The sequence below is a fragment of the Saccostrea cucullata genome, unplaced genomic scaffold, assembly GCF_032062105.1.
Source record: "Saccostrea cucullata isolate Sc308-1 unplaced genomic scaffold, CSIRO_AGI_Scuc_v1 ctg118, whole genome shotgun sequence".
Lineage (NCBI taxonomy): Eukaryota > Metazoa > Mollusca > Bivalvia > Ostreida > Ostreidae > Saccostrea > Saccostrea cuccullata.
This window is the reverse complement of record NW_026938921.1, coordinates 126,039-145,266: the sequence shown is the minus strand read 5'-3', so window position 1 is coordinate 145,266 and position 19,228 is coordinate 126,039. Positions and strand designations below refer to the sequence as shown.

The following is a 19,228-nucleotide window of genomic DNA, read 5'->3' as shown; positions in this document are numbered from 1 at the left end:
CCTTGTATAACACAGTCACAAAGTAAGTTTTGTCAAACCTCCGGATTTTAATTCTTTCATTTTGCTGATTCATTAGCACTCTTTTTATTTTTACATATCTGTACTATAGAATTCTGTCTAGTCAATCCAAATCTCATCAAAATAAGTAATTTCTACAAGATCGCTGTAGTATTGGAGATTCTGATGCTGACGGTATACCTGTGATGAATATCAATCAACTTTAAAAACACTATTTGAAATCCTCTCATTCAGCTTAGAAAGGCTTGCTGATTTAAGGGGGGGGGGGGGGGGGGGGGGGACTCACACACTTAAAATTTTTAAAGTATGTTATGATTAATATTATTAATGCCATACTTTGATACATATATAACCAATGCCGCTATTTTTGTTTCTGGTTTTACTATTAAATTACACGAAAACTCAGGAGCTTCCAGGGGCTTCGCCCCCTAGGCCCCACCATTAAAAGTGTGATATGACTAATATTATTTCATGTCATACCCCCGTATTACATATCCTGTGTTCGCCCATGGATGTTACATGTTGTTCATCTTAATATTTCTTTATATAACACACATGGCCTTTTTTTTTTTTTTTTTTTTTTTGCTTGTCTAGGAATTTCTGTAGTTGAGCCCCCCCCTTTTAAGTTTGTGACTACACCTCTGAAATATCATTGAAATTAAGTAGCGTATTGAACATTTCTTCAATATCAACACTGTTGAAAAGATACTATATGTAATTAATTCAAATCCCTGCAACTTTCATAAATGCATTTAAGACTATCATTAAATTTAGGTGCCAAAAATTCCAATAATCGTGTTATCTATTTCAAAAGTGCATCATGTACCGTTCATACAAATGTCATTAATAGCGAGCGCAGCGAGCGTCGCGAAGCGACGCTCGCGAAGCGAGCTCAATAGACTAACGTGTAAGAACAGAGGAAATTCGGATTGAAATCTGTACATACGTCAGGCAAATTTCTCTGTGCAACATTCCCAGAATTCCTGCACTACCCAATGACCTTTGCGCGAATAAATAAATAAATAAATAAATAATAACGTAAAGCATGAAAGGCAATCAGTTTGTAGATATTTTTCAAATAATCAAAAAATAACTCTGCATTGTTTTTCGACCAAAATTGCACTAGGTCTAGAGTTTCAACCAGACGCTCGGCTGTCTCCGTAAGCTCCGACGAGCTCCGTGACGTCGCGTGACGTCACAGGTAGTCGAGACGTCTCGTGCGGCTTGATGTTTGAAGTGGCTGATAAATTTTTCAAGTTTTTTCGATGGTACAACTGCGCTCGCCCCAACGGTCACACCGTAAAACATATTATTAAGTCGTGTATTGAACATTTCTCCTATTTCAACATTGTTGAAATTAGTATTCCAAAACTGGGTCATCTTAATCTCTGTGAAATGAACTTAAAAAAGATTAAATCCTCAAAACTTCCATGAAAACATTTACGACTATCCTATGTTTCTGCAAGGGAAATTATTCTAAGACTTCACTGTAAATTTCATAGCCTCCTTTTCATGTTAAATTTTTGAAACTTTTTTCTCTTGCTAAAAAATATATTTGATGGCGATAGATTTTATCTTCTGGTTGAAAAGGTGTTTTTAACATCAACAAACCTGAAAAGAAAATATCCTTACAGGCATCAAATTCTAATTTCCAAGTGATCAAGACGGTTTTTATTGAAATTAACTATTCCAAAACTGGATCATGTACGTTATACTAAAATATCATTGTACTAACATGATTAAACCATAGACATAGATCGTTCGCTTTAGGTCTATGCAGAAACAAAATGAGAAATAAGTGAAACGTTAAAATTAATTCAGACTGATTTTTTTAAAAACAAAGATTACAATTGTCATTTTAATCGTGTTAATAAACCTGTAGTGTATTTGGGGGTGTTTTTTTGTAATTGGGTTCGGGCTCGGGAGCCCATTTCTCTCTGTCTCTTCACGCGTTTCCGCCAAGCTGGGTGCAGGCCACGAATTTCAGAGCTCCTTGAATTCGTAATTAATTGTTCTTAATCAATACATTATTTTTATCTAAAGTGATTCAGTTGATTTCATACTATTAGGAAATCACTTTAAACTGATGCTTTGAGTTTTATTACATAGCTTAACATCTATTGTGTCAGGGGATGTTAGTACTGCAACGTTATAAGATTCATGCAGGTCTGGTACAATCACTAGATTTAGCTACGTAGCTTTATTTACCTACCTGAGGTAGCTTTATTTAGCTACCAAATTGATCTATTTCTATTAAAAAGCATTTTTCTCAGGGTGTGCAGACAATATCATTTTGATGCAGTGATCATTTTCAACTTTGAACTCATCTGAAAACAACTCATGAAAAAATCCCTCTTTGAAAAAAGTCTTTTTCTGCGCAATTTCAATCAAAGTTCTGAAAGTTTTGGGGCTATGTATGACAGTTAGAACAGTTACTCCTTGAATAAAATGACAAAGAAGTCCAGTTCCGGTTAACACGATAATAGGTCGGTAATTATTCAGCACAATGTGAAGTAATCATACTCAGTCATGCCTCACCGCACCTTACCGCACGGTCAGATAACCAAACAATGGAATTACATGTTTTGCTGTAAATTGTCCAAACGCACCAATGTATAAATTATCTCTGCTTTGAATTGTTTTTTAAAGCCTTCCTATTATAAATATCAATAGTCATTTAATTGCGACTTTTTGTCTCTTTTTAATAAAAAGAAAACTTTTGAAAATTTACCTTGAAATAGCTAAATAAAGCTACCTGAGGTAGGTTAATAAAGCTACGTAGGTAATTCTACCTACGTAGCTAAATCTAGTTATTGTACTGGACCTGTCATGCTAAGCATACAAACACTGGCTTAGACTAGTTCAGTTCAATCCGCCACATAATGAGTACCCAAGAAGGTGTTATAATAAAATGACGTAATCTACTGTTGTGGTATATAGTGAAAATAAAATTAGCAGTGATTTAAGAGAAACGAGAGCTTTAAAATAAGAAAAGTAGGGGATAAGAAATTAGGCCTACCATGATTAGACATTGGGCTTTAGCATTAGTTAAAAGTTTAATTTTTCAAGATTAACATGGCCCTGCATTGAAAAAAAAATATATTAAAGAATTTTTGTAGTTTTTACATAGATTGACTGGGAAAGAATAAGTAAGGATCCAAAATCAATGGTTGCCTCATCTGCAAGATGGAAGGCAGGAAAAGGGCACACTCCGATGCGGGTGAAAGTGCGAGTAGTTCACCACCACACGACAGTGACACTGAAAAGTCAACAACTACGTTAGAGCGTTCATTTCCAAATAGCACTTCCAAATGGAGGCGATCTGATATAGACAAATTGGGAATAAAACTCTTGTACAGGGCTTTCGCGATGGATGTTGTATATGAATGGGGGCTATATACAATGTTTAGAAAGGATGTAGTTTCAGAAGAATTGAATACTGTGGAGGAAATTTTACATGTGTGTAATTCAATTGAAGCGAATTTCACATCGTTTGAAGAATTACAGAGAAAGTTTATTGGAAATTCCGTGATATGTAATGAATTCGTTCCAAGAGAAAAGATCCCTGATGGAATTGGATTGTAAGTATTGTCCTATATAAGATTGTCATTCATATATGAAATATGATGAGAAATTTTGTGTGAACTTTGCCGACTTTTTACTAAGTTTAGGTCACTCACCTAAGTGGGATAAACAGGTTTGGACCAATATCTCCCAAACAGGATATATTATATCCCAAAAGATTTATCATGACCCGAACAATCTATTATATATACCTATGTAACTGGGCTTCAAGGGCAACATACCAGAATATTAGCCCCGAGGTGACGGGAAAGCTCAGGCTTGTTATAATGTTGCCCGATGCGGAAGGCACTCTCTGAGGGCAACATAACACAGCTGCAGAGTTTCCAAAAACTTATGGTCCTACCGGATAAAACCAAGAGAAAATTGAAATGTCTGATGCAATTTGCTACAGTACCGGTCCCTGTAACCAATCATTTTCTGCCTTAACAATCTTTTGTTGTTTTTTTTTTTAGTGTTCTTTGTACCTATAGTTTTATAGTTTTTGTCTTTTCATCATAATCTCAAAAAGTCTTTTGTGATTTTTTTTCAACGAGTTATTTTCTGGCAATGAAGCAAAATAATCAGGGACAGATAATTTTCATCTACACTTCTACGAATAATCGAGAGAGTTCCGAATTTGGCATATAAATTCGAAGCGTGAAAAAACAATAAAAAGCAGAGTTGAATTTGTGTCTATATATTTATATGGGTTATATTTTAGAGTAAGACATATATGAGCTCAAAAAGGATAGTTATTTTTAAATCGGTAGTTATTTCCAGTGCAACTTTTTTGTATTCTTCAAAATGGTTTCGGAGCGGATCCAGTCCAATTTGCTACAATGATGAATAGGTTCCCTACTAATGGGACTTCAGAGTTCTTGAAATCTTTTTCTCGCTGTCAGTCATTTGGACCGACTGCCATGTGAAGTTTGTCAGTCCAGACAGATTTCTATCAGTCCAAAATAAATTCAATAAACACATGAAAATTGTATTTGAATTTTATTATCAATAAACAGGGCGTCTATAAACACTGCACACTTCTTACCCTAGAGCCGTCAACAAACTTGTTTAAACAGTTTACCAATCATAGTTACCATTTTGTTACTGTAGTAGTTTGGCACAAGTTAGATATAATCTGTGTCTCAGAACAAGTCCTCACAGTTATACTCGCAATGTAGCAATTAATTTCAGAATTGCTCCGAAACGAATTTGCACTGGAAATAACTTCAAATTAATTACAACAAACCTCTTTTAGGTCGCGTATGCCTTTAAACCTAAATTATGATCCAAATAAAGACAATGATTCAACTAATATTCTTTATGCTTTTTTTCGCTTCAAATTTACATGCCATGTTTGCATTCAGAACTCTCTCGAATCTTCGTAGTAAATGTACTGAGTTCGAGTTATTGCCCGTGTTTATTTTGCGACATAGTGAATATACGGAGCAAATTCTATTATTAAACTGGGTCCGTAGAACATATATCATTTTAACGATAGAACATTGTCTCTATATTTGCACTCTTATTCATCGAGAAGCTATTTCAACATGCAGAAAAAGAGTTTGAGAGATTACGATCGGTCGATTACAGGGAATTCGTACGAAATTTAGTAAGATTTTCGCAAGTTCCGGTCATTTGGACTGACACAGAATGGAAAGTAATCGGTCCTTGGTTGATTTTATCGGTTTTGCCGACAGGACCAAAAGATTTCAAGAACTCTGGGACTTGAGCGCTTGTCCCGATCTGTCGAATCATTGACACATTAATCTGAGTACTTTCAAGGTCTAGTTAGGTTTGTATTGATGTTCTGTAGCAATTTTATATACATGTATTAATTTCAGGTGAAACGGACCAGTCCCAACCAGTGTCATATATATTCTTTTAAATTACATCATGAATCATACTAGAAATTTTTTTTTGACTGATAGAAATTGCTGGATAAATAACATTCACACCAAAAATTTCATTAATGAATTCTTTGCCATATAAGTACAAATGTTAAGACTAGTACAAATGTTAAATTAATATTTTTGTTCGATAATAACAGATGTTCAGGACGATTTGAGGAGTTTCAACAAAAATTGGAACTTGTTTTAAGAGAGGGAATTGAAGTGAATGCTTCTGTCTCAGAATCCAACTTTCAAACATTATTTGAGGACTTTCTCAAAATATGTGGCATAATCACCAGGTAAATATGCGTTAATTACTATATTTAGTTCACTTAAGTAAAGGTTTTGAAATTGTTGAAAAATTCATATTGAAATTTGTTCAAATGTATGTGTGCACATGTATAATATTAAGTTTGCTCAAATCATGACCCCTATGTAGGACCATACTAAAAGATTTTAAAATGTTAAGGAGGATGTAGGTAAAAAAAAAAACCCTCCAAAAAAAAAAACCCCAAAAAATCAGAGTCCCAGTGATTGGAAAGGGCTTGTGCCACGCGCCATAGTCAAATTTTGTGAAAAATGGCACATTAAATCAATCAATCATGGCGCCAAGGTGCACATTCAATTTTTAGCGAAGTTATTTGGAAATATTTTGTGTACGACTTTCTCTCCTGTTTTAATTTCATTTAAATGCAGTCAATTTAAAACAAAATCACAATTAATCTAATTGGTTGAAACCTGTCAAAAAGTACTTCCGGTTAAACAAAGCACTTACATGAGGTACAATACTTCATTCATTTGTATGATAGGGCTGTTCCTTTTCAAAAACTGTCGTAATTTTAACACAAAATATGGGTCAGTTATATTCTAAGAAAGTTCCTTTAAAGAACTTTATTCGATAATAACCAATATTTGCCCCCCAAAATCGAACTTTGACTAAGAAATATTTGATTATGTTCTTCAACAGGGGGATATATGCTGACTTCAAAGCACTGAATATTTTCATAAATAATGACGCCATATGTACGTAATGACGTCACAAACATGACGTAAATTTCAGTTTTTTATGAATTTTACAGAAAAATGTACATATTTCGTCGATATTTTGAGTAAAAGTCACCGAGCGCATGTGTGTTCAGGATCAATATTTTGATATGATGTGTAGAATGATAATATCAATGAAATATGTCAACATTGTTCCTGAACAAACTTGCGCTCTACAAATCTTAAAGCTAAAATTGTTGAAATTTTGTCAATTTTGACCTCTTTCTGAAAAAGGATATAAAATCAGACTAGTTTGTGACGTCATTAAAACAAAAATTGTGAATACACTGCTTTGACACTATAATATTTTCTGTTAATTTATATTTCTCATACAATTTATTGAATTCAGCACATTTCGGGAAGTTTTCAAAATTTGACTTTTGTGGGGGCAAATATATGTAATATACCGCATATAGTTCTTTACTGCATTTCATGCGTTAAAAATCAGATTCGATTAATTAAAAACGTGTTTTCTCTTGTATTTCATATTTGTTTGTCACTTTGTTATTTCTTAAAATGGCCATTCAGATTATATTGATGGCCCATTCGTTTTCGAAATGGCCCATCAAAAATGTGGACAGTTGCGCCATAGTCCCATTGACCATTTTGGCCATCCCAATCACTGGAGTCCTGATGAATAAAATGCAGATGAATTTTGTTCAAATCATGTGACAGAAGAATGGGGTAGGGAGACGGTAAGGGATAAATTTTTACATAGGAATATAGGGAAAAAATATTCTAATTTGTCTCAAAAGAGTTTACATGTATCGTGCCTCAGTGTTCTTTGGATGTATTAAATTGTGCCCTACATCATAACACTGTCCCATGGAGTGTGTCATTTTCTATAATACAACTCCTGGCAAAACATTCATTCTGTCATCCCTTAATACGCATACGATCATCTCGATGGTGAAGCAAAAATCTGCACTCTTCACTAAACTAAACCCTTTGCCAGTTTCTCAGAGTCCAGTTGCTAACTGTGTTGCACCAGCTGACTCATGCATGCCTATGACCTCTTGTCAAAATAAGACCAAAATAAGCTCGTCTGACTAGCAGTCCAAACTCTGGAAGGGGATAGTGCATTGTCAGCAAAAAATAGTCTTGTTTCCTGCTACCAGCCTTTGAAAAATAGGGTAGGTAGGATTGATTGATTGATTGTATACTGTTTAACGTCTCTCTCCAGAATATTTCACTGATATGGAGACGTCACCATTGCCGGTGAAGGGCTGCAAATTTGGGCCTATGCTCGGCACTCGGGGCCATTGAGCAGGGAGGGATCTTTATCGTGCCACACCTGCTGTAACACGGGGCCTCGGTTTATACGGTCTGATCCGAAGGACCGCCCCATTTAGTCGCCTTTTACGACAAGCAAGGGGTACTGAGGACCTATTCTAACCCGGATCCTCACGGGATGGGTAGGTAGGAAGGAAAATGATTTTATTTCCTTTTTTCTGACAAAATTTTTTTTTGGGGGGGGGGGGAGGGTCCGTAATGGTGCAAGTGCAGGAGTGATTCACTACCGCACAGATTTCAGCTGAAATTATCAGTTATGCATTAAGACATGAATTGATCCAAAAATATACAGAACAATGTGTGGTATTGGTTATTTTTTGTGTATGTCAACATCACAACTCAAATTTATCTGCCATATTTACGGACCTTGATCGATTTTATTTTGGGACAACCAATAAGAATTCAGAATATAGGGAAGCGGATTGGTTAGGATTTCCCTTATTTTAAGCATAAATATCACTCTTGGCTTTATGATAAAAATTAAAAATATCCCATGGAATGCTTTGATTTATCAATGTTTATAGTGATATCATATAACACAAACATTTATCAACACCAACATTTACTTTATCAAGTGATTCTAAATTTCATGCGCAAGTCTCATGCGAGAACTTTCATGGCTCTTTATCAAGTGATTCTAAATTTCATGTGCAAGTCTCACGCGAGAACTGTCATGGCTGCTGAGGAGAACGACTGGTAAATACGCATTTATTTTACTTGGTGTTTGCATATAAAGGGCTATGAAGCTGATAGTGAATAAAAATTCTGTCTCATTAGAAGTAAGTTGAATGCAAAAACAATTTATTTTGCCTGCAGTCGCCCGTATCTAACAAATAAATGCACCATTACGGAGATGCAGTGGTATTGTAGCCCTCTCCTGAAAATATCATATTAAAAAAAAATTGGAGAGGGCAACATTGTTGCAGCTAGTATTTGATGAAAGTCCATATCTAAAACTTAGAATTACATGAAATGCTTGTTTTGTGTTAACATGGAAACAGATGGCATAATGATGAAATTCCAGAAATTCTCGATTTTTTTCCCCCCAAAATCAAAAAAAAAAAATTAGAGTCAGCCGCAAAAATAGGGTTGGTTGGGTAGTAAGAAACATGCATGACTGTTATTTTTTTTTTTGCCAAGTATATAATGCTTCATAAATGACATATTTTTGTCATTCTGAGACATCTGGTATAGGCTTTGAGTTTTTTGTGTAGAATTTCATGTTATAGATACAAAGAGATCAGCCCTAATTAAGTAGTGTATTTTATTTATTCATGTTTACATTGCTGTTCCACTTAATTTTAGGCACCAACCTGATATTGCTGTAAAGAAGATGAAGGTCAAGGGTGAAATTGTTTCTTCAGCACCAGATATATTATGCTATGGTTTGGAGGGGAAAGTTTTATGTGTTGTAAAGGTAAAAACATTTTATCTTGTGACTATTTCTGTCTTGAAGATTCAAGTGATCTGTATATTGCTTTCCTTTTCCATATTTCCTTACCATCTTTTTAGTGCAGACTACAGTGCCTTTGTGTTTAATATGATATAAAATTACTCTAAAGTGCTGCACATGAAAATATATAAGCATAAAGACATTAAAATTACAAGCACTATACAACTTAAAATACATGTCAAAGCCATAAGAATATACAGGAACTTTTAAAAAGACTACAAATTAAAGCCATAAGAATATACTTAAATAAACTTTTAAAAAGACTACAAATTAAAGCCATAAGAATATACATAAATAAACTTTTAAGAAGACAAGAAATATTTATGCATGTAAAATTGCTGTAATGTCCCATGTCATAAGACAATTCAAATTTAAAAATTAAAAACAAAGAAGCTTCTTAAGAATAATCTGCATGGGTATGCAGTAGTAAATAAATAAGTTTTTAAGAAATGTCTTTCAAATCTCAAGTTTTGAGGAAGACTGTTCCACAATGTTGCACCATAGCCACATCGAATCACCTGTCTGAATGTACCATGGGCCTGGTGATCATATCCTATGGATACATTTCTTGCTAGGATTTGTGAAGAGGCATGATGTCACAAAACCTTGACGTAGTGAAGTTGGGGAAGAGAATGTGCTCAGTCAGCTTGTATTATTCTCTCTGCTTTGTTGTTTTTATTTTTCACAGTAATTTTTTTATATTTTCAGGTTAAAAAGAACATAAAAGGTGAAGATACCTATGGCAGTCCTGTAATCAAGAAAACATGCCATGCATCTTCTGAAGTAGATCCCTGCCTACCAGATGCCCTTCTTGCTCAACAAATAGGAGAACTGTTAGCCTATCTTGACAAATCAGTTACACATATGGATCTCTGTGGAAGTGTTGGTAGAGATATTCTTGGATTTACGGTTGAAAAAACAAAAGTATGCCATTGTTAATTTGAATAAATACTCTATGCTTAAATAATATTTTTTACAACCTAATTTTGTCTATAATTTTTAGCTCACCTGAGCCGAAGGCTCAAGTGAGCTTTTCTGATCACATTTTGTCCGGCGTCCGTCTGTCCGTCTGTCTGTCCGTCTGTCCGTCTGTCTGTCTGTCTGTAAACTTTTCACATTTTCGACTTCTTCTCAAGAACCGCTGGGCCAATTTCAACCAAACTTGCCACAAAGTATCCTTGTGTGAAGGGGATTCAGGTTTGTTCAAATGAAGGGCCACGCCCTCATTCAAGGGGAGATAATTGGGAATTAATGAAAATTTGGTGGCATATTTTAAAAATCTTCTTCTCAAGAACCACTGTGCCATGAAAGATGAAACTTATGGGGAAACATCCTTAGGTAGTGTAGATTCAAGTTTGTTCAAATCATGACCCCCGGGGGTAGGGCGGGGCCAAAATGGCCGACCAAAGATTTACATAGAAATATATAGGAAAATTCTTTAAAAATCTTCTTCTCAAGAATGACAAAGCCATAATTCATCATATTTATATGGAAGCATGCTCAGGTAGTGTAGATTCAAGTTTGTTCAAATCATGACCCCCGGGGGTAGGGTGGGGCCAAAATGTCCGACCAAATTTTTACATAGAAATATATAGGAAAATTCTTTAAAAATCTTCTTCTCAAGAATGACAAAGCCATAATTCATCATATTTATGTGGAAGCATGCTCAGGTAGTGTAGATTCAAGTTTGTACAAATCATGACCCCCGGGGGTAGGGCGGGGCCAAAATGGCCGACCAAAGTTTTACATAGAAATATATAGGAAAATTCTTTAAAAATCTTCTTCTCAAGAATGACAAAGCCATAATTCATCATATATATATGGAAGCATGCTCAGGTAGTGTAGTTTCAAGTTTGTTCAAATCATGACCCCCAGGGGTAGGGCGGGGCCAAAACGGTCGACCAAAGTTTTACATAGAAATATATAGGAAAATTCTTTAAAAATCTTCTTCTCAAGAATGACAAAGCCATAATTCATCATATTTATATGGGAGCATGCTCAGGTAGTGTAGATTCAAATTTGTTCAAATCATGTCCCCCGGGGGTAGGGCGGGGCCAAAATGGCCGGCCAAAGTTTTACATAGAAATATACAGTGGACCCTCATTTATCCGGACGCTTTGGTTCCCAGTCAATTTGTCCGGATATGTGAAGCATCCGGATATCTGAATCACCAGTTAAACAAGACAGAATAATATTTAAAAATTTCGTTATGATGAAAAATCGTCCAGATACTGAAGCATCCGGATATCTGGCGTCCGGATATCTGAAGGTCCACTGTATAGGAAAATTCTTTAAAAATCTTCTTCTCAAGAATGACAAAGCCATAATTCATCATATTTATATGGGAGCATGCTCAGGTAGTGTAGATTCAAGTTTGTTCAAATCATGACCCCCGGGGGTAGGGCGGGGCCAAAATGGCCGACCAAAGTTTTACATAGAAATATATAGGAAAATTCTTTAAAAATCTTCTTCTCAAGAATGACAAAGCCATAATTCATCATATTTATATATGATGAATTCCATATGACCCCCAGGGGTAGGGCGGGGCCAAAATGGCCGACCAAAGTTTTTAAAGATATATATAGGAAAATTCTTTAAAAATCATTTTCTAAAAATAGCAAATCCATGATTGGTCATGGGACTACTTTTGGATTTAAACTTTACAATAAAAAGCCATTTTCTACTTTTTCCTACCCTTAGTGCTCAGGTGAGCGATGTGGCCCATGGGCCTCTTGTTAAATATTAAAACTAAGAAAAATAAAAGAAGGTGACAAATTTTCAGATCCACTAAGCAGGGTTCGACACTAACTTTTTAGCTCACCTGAGCCAAAGGCTCAAGTGAGCTTTTCTGATCAAAATTTGTCCGTTGTCTGTCGTTGTTGTCATAGTCGTTGTCGTTGTTGTTGTTGTAAACTTTTCACATTTTCATCTTCTTCTCAAGAACCACTGGACCAATTTCAACCAAACTTGCTACAAAGTATCCTTGGGTAAAGGGGATTCAAGTTTGTTCAAATGAAGGGCCACGCCCTTTTCCAAGGGGAGATAATTATGAATTAGAAAAAAATTAATGGCATTTTTAAAAAATCTTCTTCTCAAGAACCACTGGGCCAGGAAAGATGAAACTCATGTGGAATCATCCTCAGGTAGTGTAGATTCAAGTTTGTTCAAATCATGACCCCCGGGGGTAGGGTGGGGCCAATATGGCCGATCAAAGTTTTACATAGCAATATATAGGAAAAATCTTTAAAAATCTTCTTCTCAAGAACCACTGGGCCAGGAAAGATGAAACTCATGTGGAATCATCCTCAGGTAGTGTAGATTCAAGTTTGTTCAAATCATGACCCCCGGGGGTAGGGTGGGGCCAATATGGCCGATCAAAGTTTTACATAGCAATATATAGGAAAAATCTTTAAAAATCTTCTTCTCAAGAACCACTGGGCCAGGAAAGATGAAACTCATGTGGAATCATCTTCAGGTAGTGTAGATTCAAGTTTGTTCAAATCATGACCCCCGGGGGTAAGGTGGGGCCAAAATGGCCAATCAAAGTTTTACATAGGAATATATAGGACAAATCTTTAAAAATCTTTTTCTCAAGAACCACTGGGCCAGGAAAGATGAAACTCATGTGGAATCATCCTCAGGCAGCGTAGATTGAAATTTGTACAAATCATGACCCCCAGGGGTAGGATGGGGCCACAATGGCCGATCAAAGTTTTACATAGGAATATATAGGAAAAATCTTTAAAAATCTTCTTCTCAAGAACCACTGGGCCAGGAAAGATGAAACTCATGTGGAATCATCCTCAGGTAGTGTAGATTCAAATTTGTTCAAATCATGACCCCCGGGGGTAGGGTGGGGCCAAATGACCGTTAAAAGTTTTAAATAGGAATATATAGGGAAACCTTTTAAAATCTTCTTTTCAAGTACTTCAAAGCTTAGTGATATTTATAGGGAATTATCCTCAGGTAGTGTAAGTTCTAGTTTGCTCAAATCATGACCCACTGGGGGTTAAAATTCAAGCCCCCCCCCCCCCCCCCCCCCCCCCCCCCCCCCCCCCCCCCCGATATGTGCTTTTTTCTAGCCAATTGCTCAGGTGAGCGATGTGGCCCCTTGGCCTCTTGTTTACCTTGGTGGACCGCAGGTCTACTTGTCAAAAATTATTGGTGGACCTTCTCAATATCTGGTGGACCTTTATAAATGTTTGAATTAATGAATGAATCATTACATGAGGCATTAATTAAAGCTAACTTTAATACATGCCAATTCCAGTCAGACTAATAAAGGATAAATCTAACCAGTTAACAGAATCAAATCAATTAGGGACTAGTCAGAATTTTTTTTGTCAGAAATATAGTTGAACTTAAAAAAAAAACTAATCTACAAACCAAAAAAAAAAAAATTTTAACTATTATCATAAAGTTACAATGGTGAAAACGTAAAACCTGCATTTATTTTGTTTCCAAAGGTAGATTAAATTTAATATTCCAATTATTAATTAATTTATTCAAATATTAAACAAGTGAATTTTTCATGTATTTATGGTTAGATCTTTTTTTTTTTTTTAACTACGATGCAAAACTGAGATAGAAACATGTATGTGTATTAAACTATTAATCAATTATTTTTCTAAATTTATTATTTATTTAAATAAGTAAAGATATAATATAAATCAAGAAAAAAATGAAACTGCAAATTAGTTCATAAATGTAAATTACGCCTATTTGATCATCTATTTAAAAAAACAAAAAAAAAACAATGCATAAATGCAGCTGTCATTCAAATCTGATTATCTCCAACTGTGTGTGTTCAGGCGTGAAGCGATTTTCACACCTCTCTATGCATTATGTAAACAGAAGAGAGACTGGCTAATTTGGCATGGATTTTTCATGCTTCTTATTCAAGGTCCACATTGAATGTTCTTGCGTCTCAATATTATTGTTTTAATGTTTGAATTATCAATTTAACATGTAAAATATATCGAGTTGCTATGTCCCCCAGATTACCTAAAACATTATTTACATATATATTAATTTTTTGTAAAACACAGGTATGGAGGAATTAATAATTTGAGTTACGTATTTAAGAAAAAACCTGGAATTTCACTGTTTTTTTTTAATACAGTGTTTGAATTTTAAGTGGACCGACGGTCCACCCAGTCCAGAACATTTGGTGGACCTTCCAATTTTTTGGTGGACTCGGGCCGCCGGTCCACCGTTAGTGTCGAACCCTGCTAAGATGATCTTAGTGGATCATTGGAAGGTAGAATTCCCACTTTGAGATGCTTGACCTTCTCCAGAACCTCTGGATAGGATGAGGCCAAAATGGATGATCAAAGTTTACATAAAATTATATAGGAAAGATCTTTAAAAAATCTTCTTCTCAAGAACAGCAAAGCAATGATGATTCATATTTGTATGGAAGCATCTTCAGGTATAGTCCGAAAAAATCTGACATTTTCCCGGCTTTTTTTTTTGATTTTGATATTTTACATGCCAGGAAAATGTGAGAGCTGGTGCCATTACTAAAACTGGGAATTTCACCGTTTCAACCCAAAGTTGATTTTCTATACTTGGGAACCAAATTAGATGCAGAATTCACAATTTGTCAATGGCACCATGCTCCTAAAACTCAATGAATAGAATTTACAACTCCACATTCCGATTCAGAACTTGCAAGATTTTAAAATATACGAAATGAAAACAAATCTCAACAGTCAGATAAAATGTTTTCATTGTATTAGGGTGAATTCACCATGCATCGGACACCCTTGTACTTCAACAAGTTCTAGCGATATCGCTACCGATGGAAAATTATCAAAATGGAGTTCAACATTTAGTTTATGATTAAAATATCAATTTAGGACACAATTATATGCCGTTTATTGAGAAAATATCTCCAAAAATCGAGTTTTTAGGAAAAACTGAGAATTCTCCATGGATCGGACATTGTTCACCATGCATCGGACAGACGGTATGGAGACTGGAAAAAAGTCATACCTTTATCACAGTGCTTTAAAATCCTTGATATGGATATATTTTCATCTTTTATTTAAGAAATAAACCTCAACTTTAATTTAATCGATGATATTATTGCACAAATGTAGAACGATTCTAGAGACCTCACTCTGCCTTAGAAATGCTTTAAAATGCCGTAATTCGCACCTTTTTCTCATGGTTTATCATACTCTGAGTAAAATTCCAGACGACATATATCGATAACTTGTATTTTGACTGAAAATATAGAGTTTTTATTTTCTTTTTCCGCAAAAAACAGCTGTCAGCTGGGTTTTGTATGTAAATGGTAGTGCTTACCTTTGCATCGAAAAGTGTCTGATGCATGGTTAATTTGTGTCTGATGTACAGTGAAATTAGCATACAAGTAAAAACCAGCTCTAATAAGAATTAAACATTCAAGTGAAATTTCTTTATAATTTATGTAAAATTACCTATCCCTGACAAAATTCACCAAAGTCCGACTCGTTCCGTGGAAGTCGAATTTAAAAGAACGATAACTCTAAAAATTGCAAAATCATAAATTTCGGGTTATTCCCCTTTGATGATGTAAAATATGACGTAACTTCAAGGCCATTTGCGGGGTATTTTTATCACAACATGATAAACACAATCGGTATCATTAAAAAATTTAAATCTTCATCTTGATGACAGAAACAAATAAATACACAGAACTCTTAAGTTGAAAGAGTTTATTGCCTAAAGTTGTCCGAAGCAAGGTATGTGTCCGATGCATGGTGAACTCATCCTATATTATTTCATAAACGAACCATAAGAACGATGTTGGTGAATACTAAAGGTATTGTACTATTGATAAAATGTGAATTCAGCATTTAATTCGGTTTGCGAGTATTGAAAATCAAGCTGAGAATGCCGTCTCTGGTTAGAGGCGGCATATTCCCAGTTTTCATAATGGCGCTGGTACTGACGTTTTCCTGGCATGTAAAATATCAAAATCGTAAAAAAAAAGCCAGGAAAACATAAGATTTTTCGGACTAGTGCAGGTAGTGTAGATACAGGTTTGTTCAAATCATGACCCCTGGGGTAGGGCCACAATGGATGATCAAAGTTTTATATAGGAATACATTGGAAAAATCTTCACCAGAACCACTGGGCTAAGAAAGATGAAATGTTGAAACATCTTCAAGTAGCGTAGATTCAAGTTTGTTAAAATCATGATCCCCAGGGGTAGGGTGGGCCACAATGGACAATGAAAGATTTACGTAAGCTTATTCTATCACTTCATTTTACTAATGTACTCTATGGATCTTTTTATGGATTGTTTTTTTATTCTCAGGAGACCATTAAGGCCCTTCAAAACAAGGGCCACTTGTTAATTACAACTCTTATTATTATCACTCTCATTGAAAAAAAAAATTAAATTTTCTTTGCAGGTGACTGTTACACATCTACAGTTAACTGAACTCAGCTGGGAAAAAATTCAAAATACCACCAGAAAGGGATCACTTAAGCATATGGAGAAACCAGTTCTTCACTACAGTCGACGATATGATTTTTTGAAAAAATCGGAACGCCAAGAATTGTTTAAGGTTATTCTCCATATAAAATTAATGGATTTTGTTCATGAAAAAGTAGCAAGGCAGAGAAAAACTAAGGGGACAACTAACATCCTGTCTTAGAAGAAAATTTGACAAATCACCATCATTAATGCTGTATTGAAATAAAACAAGATGTATTTTAGCTCATCTGAACCAAATCTTCAAAGACCTATTCTAGGGCCATTTGTGCAGTGTGCATGAATGCATGAACTTTTTGGAATACTGGCCATATCTCAAGAACCTTTTCATCAATATTTGTCAAATTTATCACAGAGTGTCCTTTGCCCAAGGTCTTTAATTTATACCTAATAAGGATGTGACCATTAAACGGGGAAGATAATTATGGCAAAAAAGGGGGGCTTCTAATACATTGTCTCAAGAACCACTTGGCAGATTATCATCGAACTTGCAATTGAGGATGAAGATATGTTTTACATTAAAATTGTTTAAAGCATCACCCTTGGGCAAAGGGCATGGTCTCAAGGTCACTTCAAGGTTGACCTCAATTTTGTTTTGTTAAAAATTTCATATTTCGTCTACTATAAAGACTATAATCAACAAATATTGTCTGTTGACGCATCTTGGAACCTCATGTTGACTTACTGTGTCATAGTGATCTATTTTTCAGCTAACTTGAGCTGAAAGCTGAATTGAGCTCTTTTGTTAAAAATTGTCCATTGTCTGTTGTCTTTGGCATCAGCATTGCCATAAACTTTTCACATTTTGATCTTCTTTCCTTGAACCACTGGACAAATTTCCACCAAACTCTGGTGAAGAAAATTCAAGTTTGTTCAAATGAAGATAGTTTAAGATGAAATACTTTTGGAATTTTCTGGCTATATTTAAATATATCATACTGTAAACCAATTATTATACGCGTCATTTTTTATTCGCGACTGACCGCTGGAGAACTAATCCGCGACGATTTATTTCCGCGAACAAGTGGTCATTTTTTTTTTATTTCCACAAGTATTTTATTTTTTGCATCAAAATTTCATATCCGCTCATAAACTAGGTAAAATGCTACCGTAAGTACTGCTTATCTATTATTTAAGACATTCTGTGGATTGCGTCTATTTAAAATCTTATATCCGCACCTAAAGTAGGTAAAATGTTACCATGAGTATACTTCTTACGCATTATTCACGACGCTCGAATGAAAATCGGTTAAAAAAAATCAAGGAGATTTAAGTTGGTTTAAAACTCTCAAGTGTAAAAGTACCTCGTGCTAATTGGGTAATTGATGCTTTATAAGATCTACATAGCCAAAGGGCAATTATTATAAATGGTTGGGACGGAGCAGGACTGGGCCATAATTAGTTGTAATTAACCAGGCTATCTCCCACTCGTCCGCCTGTGTGACAATAAATGAACAATAATAACACAAGCTGAAATATTTATTGACATTTTAATCGTTTTAGACAAATATTTTTAGATTTTCCATTCGTTTATATATTTTTTCTGAATGTTTGTAATAAAACTTCAACTGCTTCTAGAACACTAAAATTCTTCCGTGATTACTTATTGAACCGTCGGGATCAGTACTCAAAAAAGGGCAAATAACTCTAATCATAACATGGGAAAATGAACAACTGGTTCGCGACGATAAATATCCGCGAGCAGAGGTTACTCGCGGAACTCGCGAATATTTATCGCACGCGTATAATACTTGGTTTAAAGTATACTGATTGTCTTACAATCATCAAATTTTGTTACTTGATGCATCTTAAGAACTTGGAGTATGTTCACTGAAAAGTAGGTCATGGTGACATAGTTATGAAATGATATTAGCTAATTTTCTTTTTCATTTGATGCATTTGAAGTCTGTGGAGTATTTCAACCAAAGAGTAGGTCTGGGTGACCTATGTTTGAAAATTTGAGGTTGTATTTAGATATTTCAGATATCACCTGTATCTGAAGTAATTTGTATTAATTTCCTGACCCGAAATTTTGGAACTTATGTAAAGGTTTTGTACATAATATAGATTGTAAATTGTTCAAATCATAGTTCCCTGGGGTAGGTTTGGATCACAATATACTGTATAGGGGGAAAATAACTTGCGGTGTTAATATTCGCTATTTTCACGGTGTTGATAAATCCGTGAATTCAAGAAACAGTGAATAAATTTTCAATAATCTACATGTTTAATTTGGAAATTTGAGATTATATAGACAACAGTATGTTTATAAACATATATGTGCAGTTCATGGCCATTTCAGTAATTACGAGTAGTATACTTGACATTCAATTATTTTAATTATCGCGCTTTACTTGAATTCCAATCAGCAGATAATAACCTGTACTTGTTAAAAAACTGTTTTAATAGCCAAGCTACGTTTCCTGAATCAAACACATGGGCCATGGGTTTTGCTTACACGTGCGAAAATAATCTTAC

General features: G+C 35.0%; 1 protein-coding gene across 2 annotated transcripts; it reads left to right on the top strand.

The window, feature by feature from the left end:
* The first annotated feature begins 1,985 nt into the window (after nt 1–1,985).
* On the top strand, nt 1,986–18,970 carry LOC134251825 (uncharacterized). 2 transcript variants are annotated; one of them, XM_062734244.1, is made up of 6 exons: nt 1,986–2,019; nt 3,138–3,599; nt 5,630–5,770; nt 9,114–9,225; nt 9,979–10,185; nt 16,668–18,970. In XM_062734244.1, the coding sequence occupies exons 2-6, from the start codon at nt 3,205–3,207 to the stop codon at nt 16,911–16,913; spliced, it is 1,101 nt and encodes a 366-aa protein (XP_062590228.1). In that variant the 5' UTR covers nt 1,986–2,019; nt 3,138–3,204; the 3' UTR covers nt 16,914–18,970. The 2 variants fall into 2 exon arrangements, with proteins under 2 accessions (XP_062590228.1, XP_062590227.1); XM_062734243.1 differs by having other exon boundaries at nt 9,970–10,185.
* The last annotated feature ends 258 nt before the right edge of the window (nt 18,971–19,228 follow it).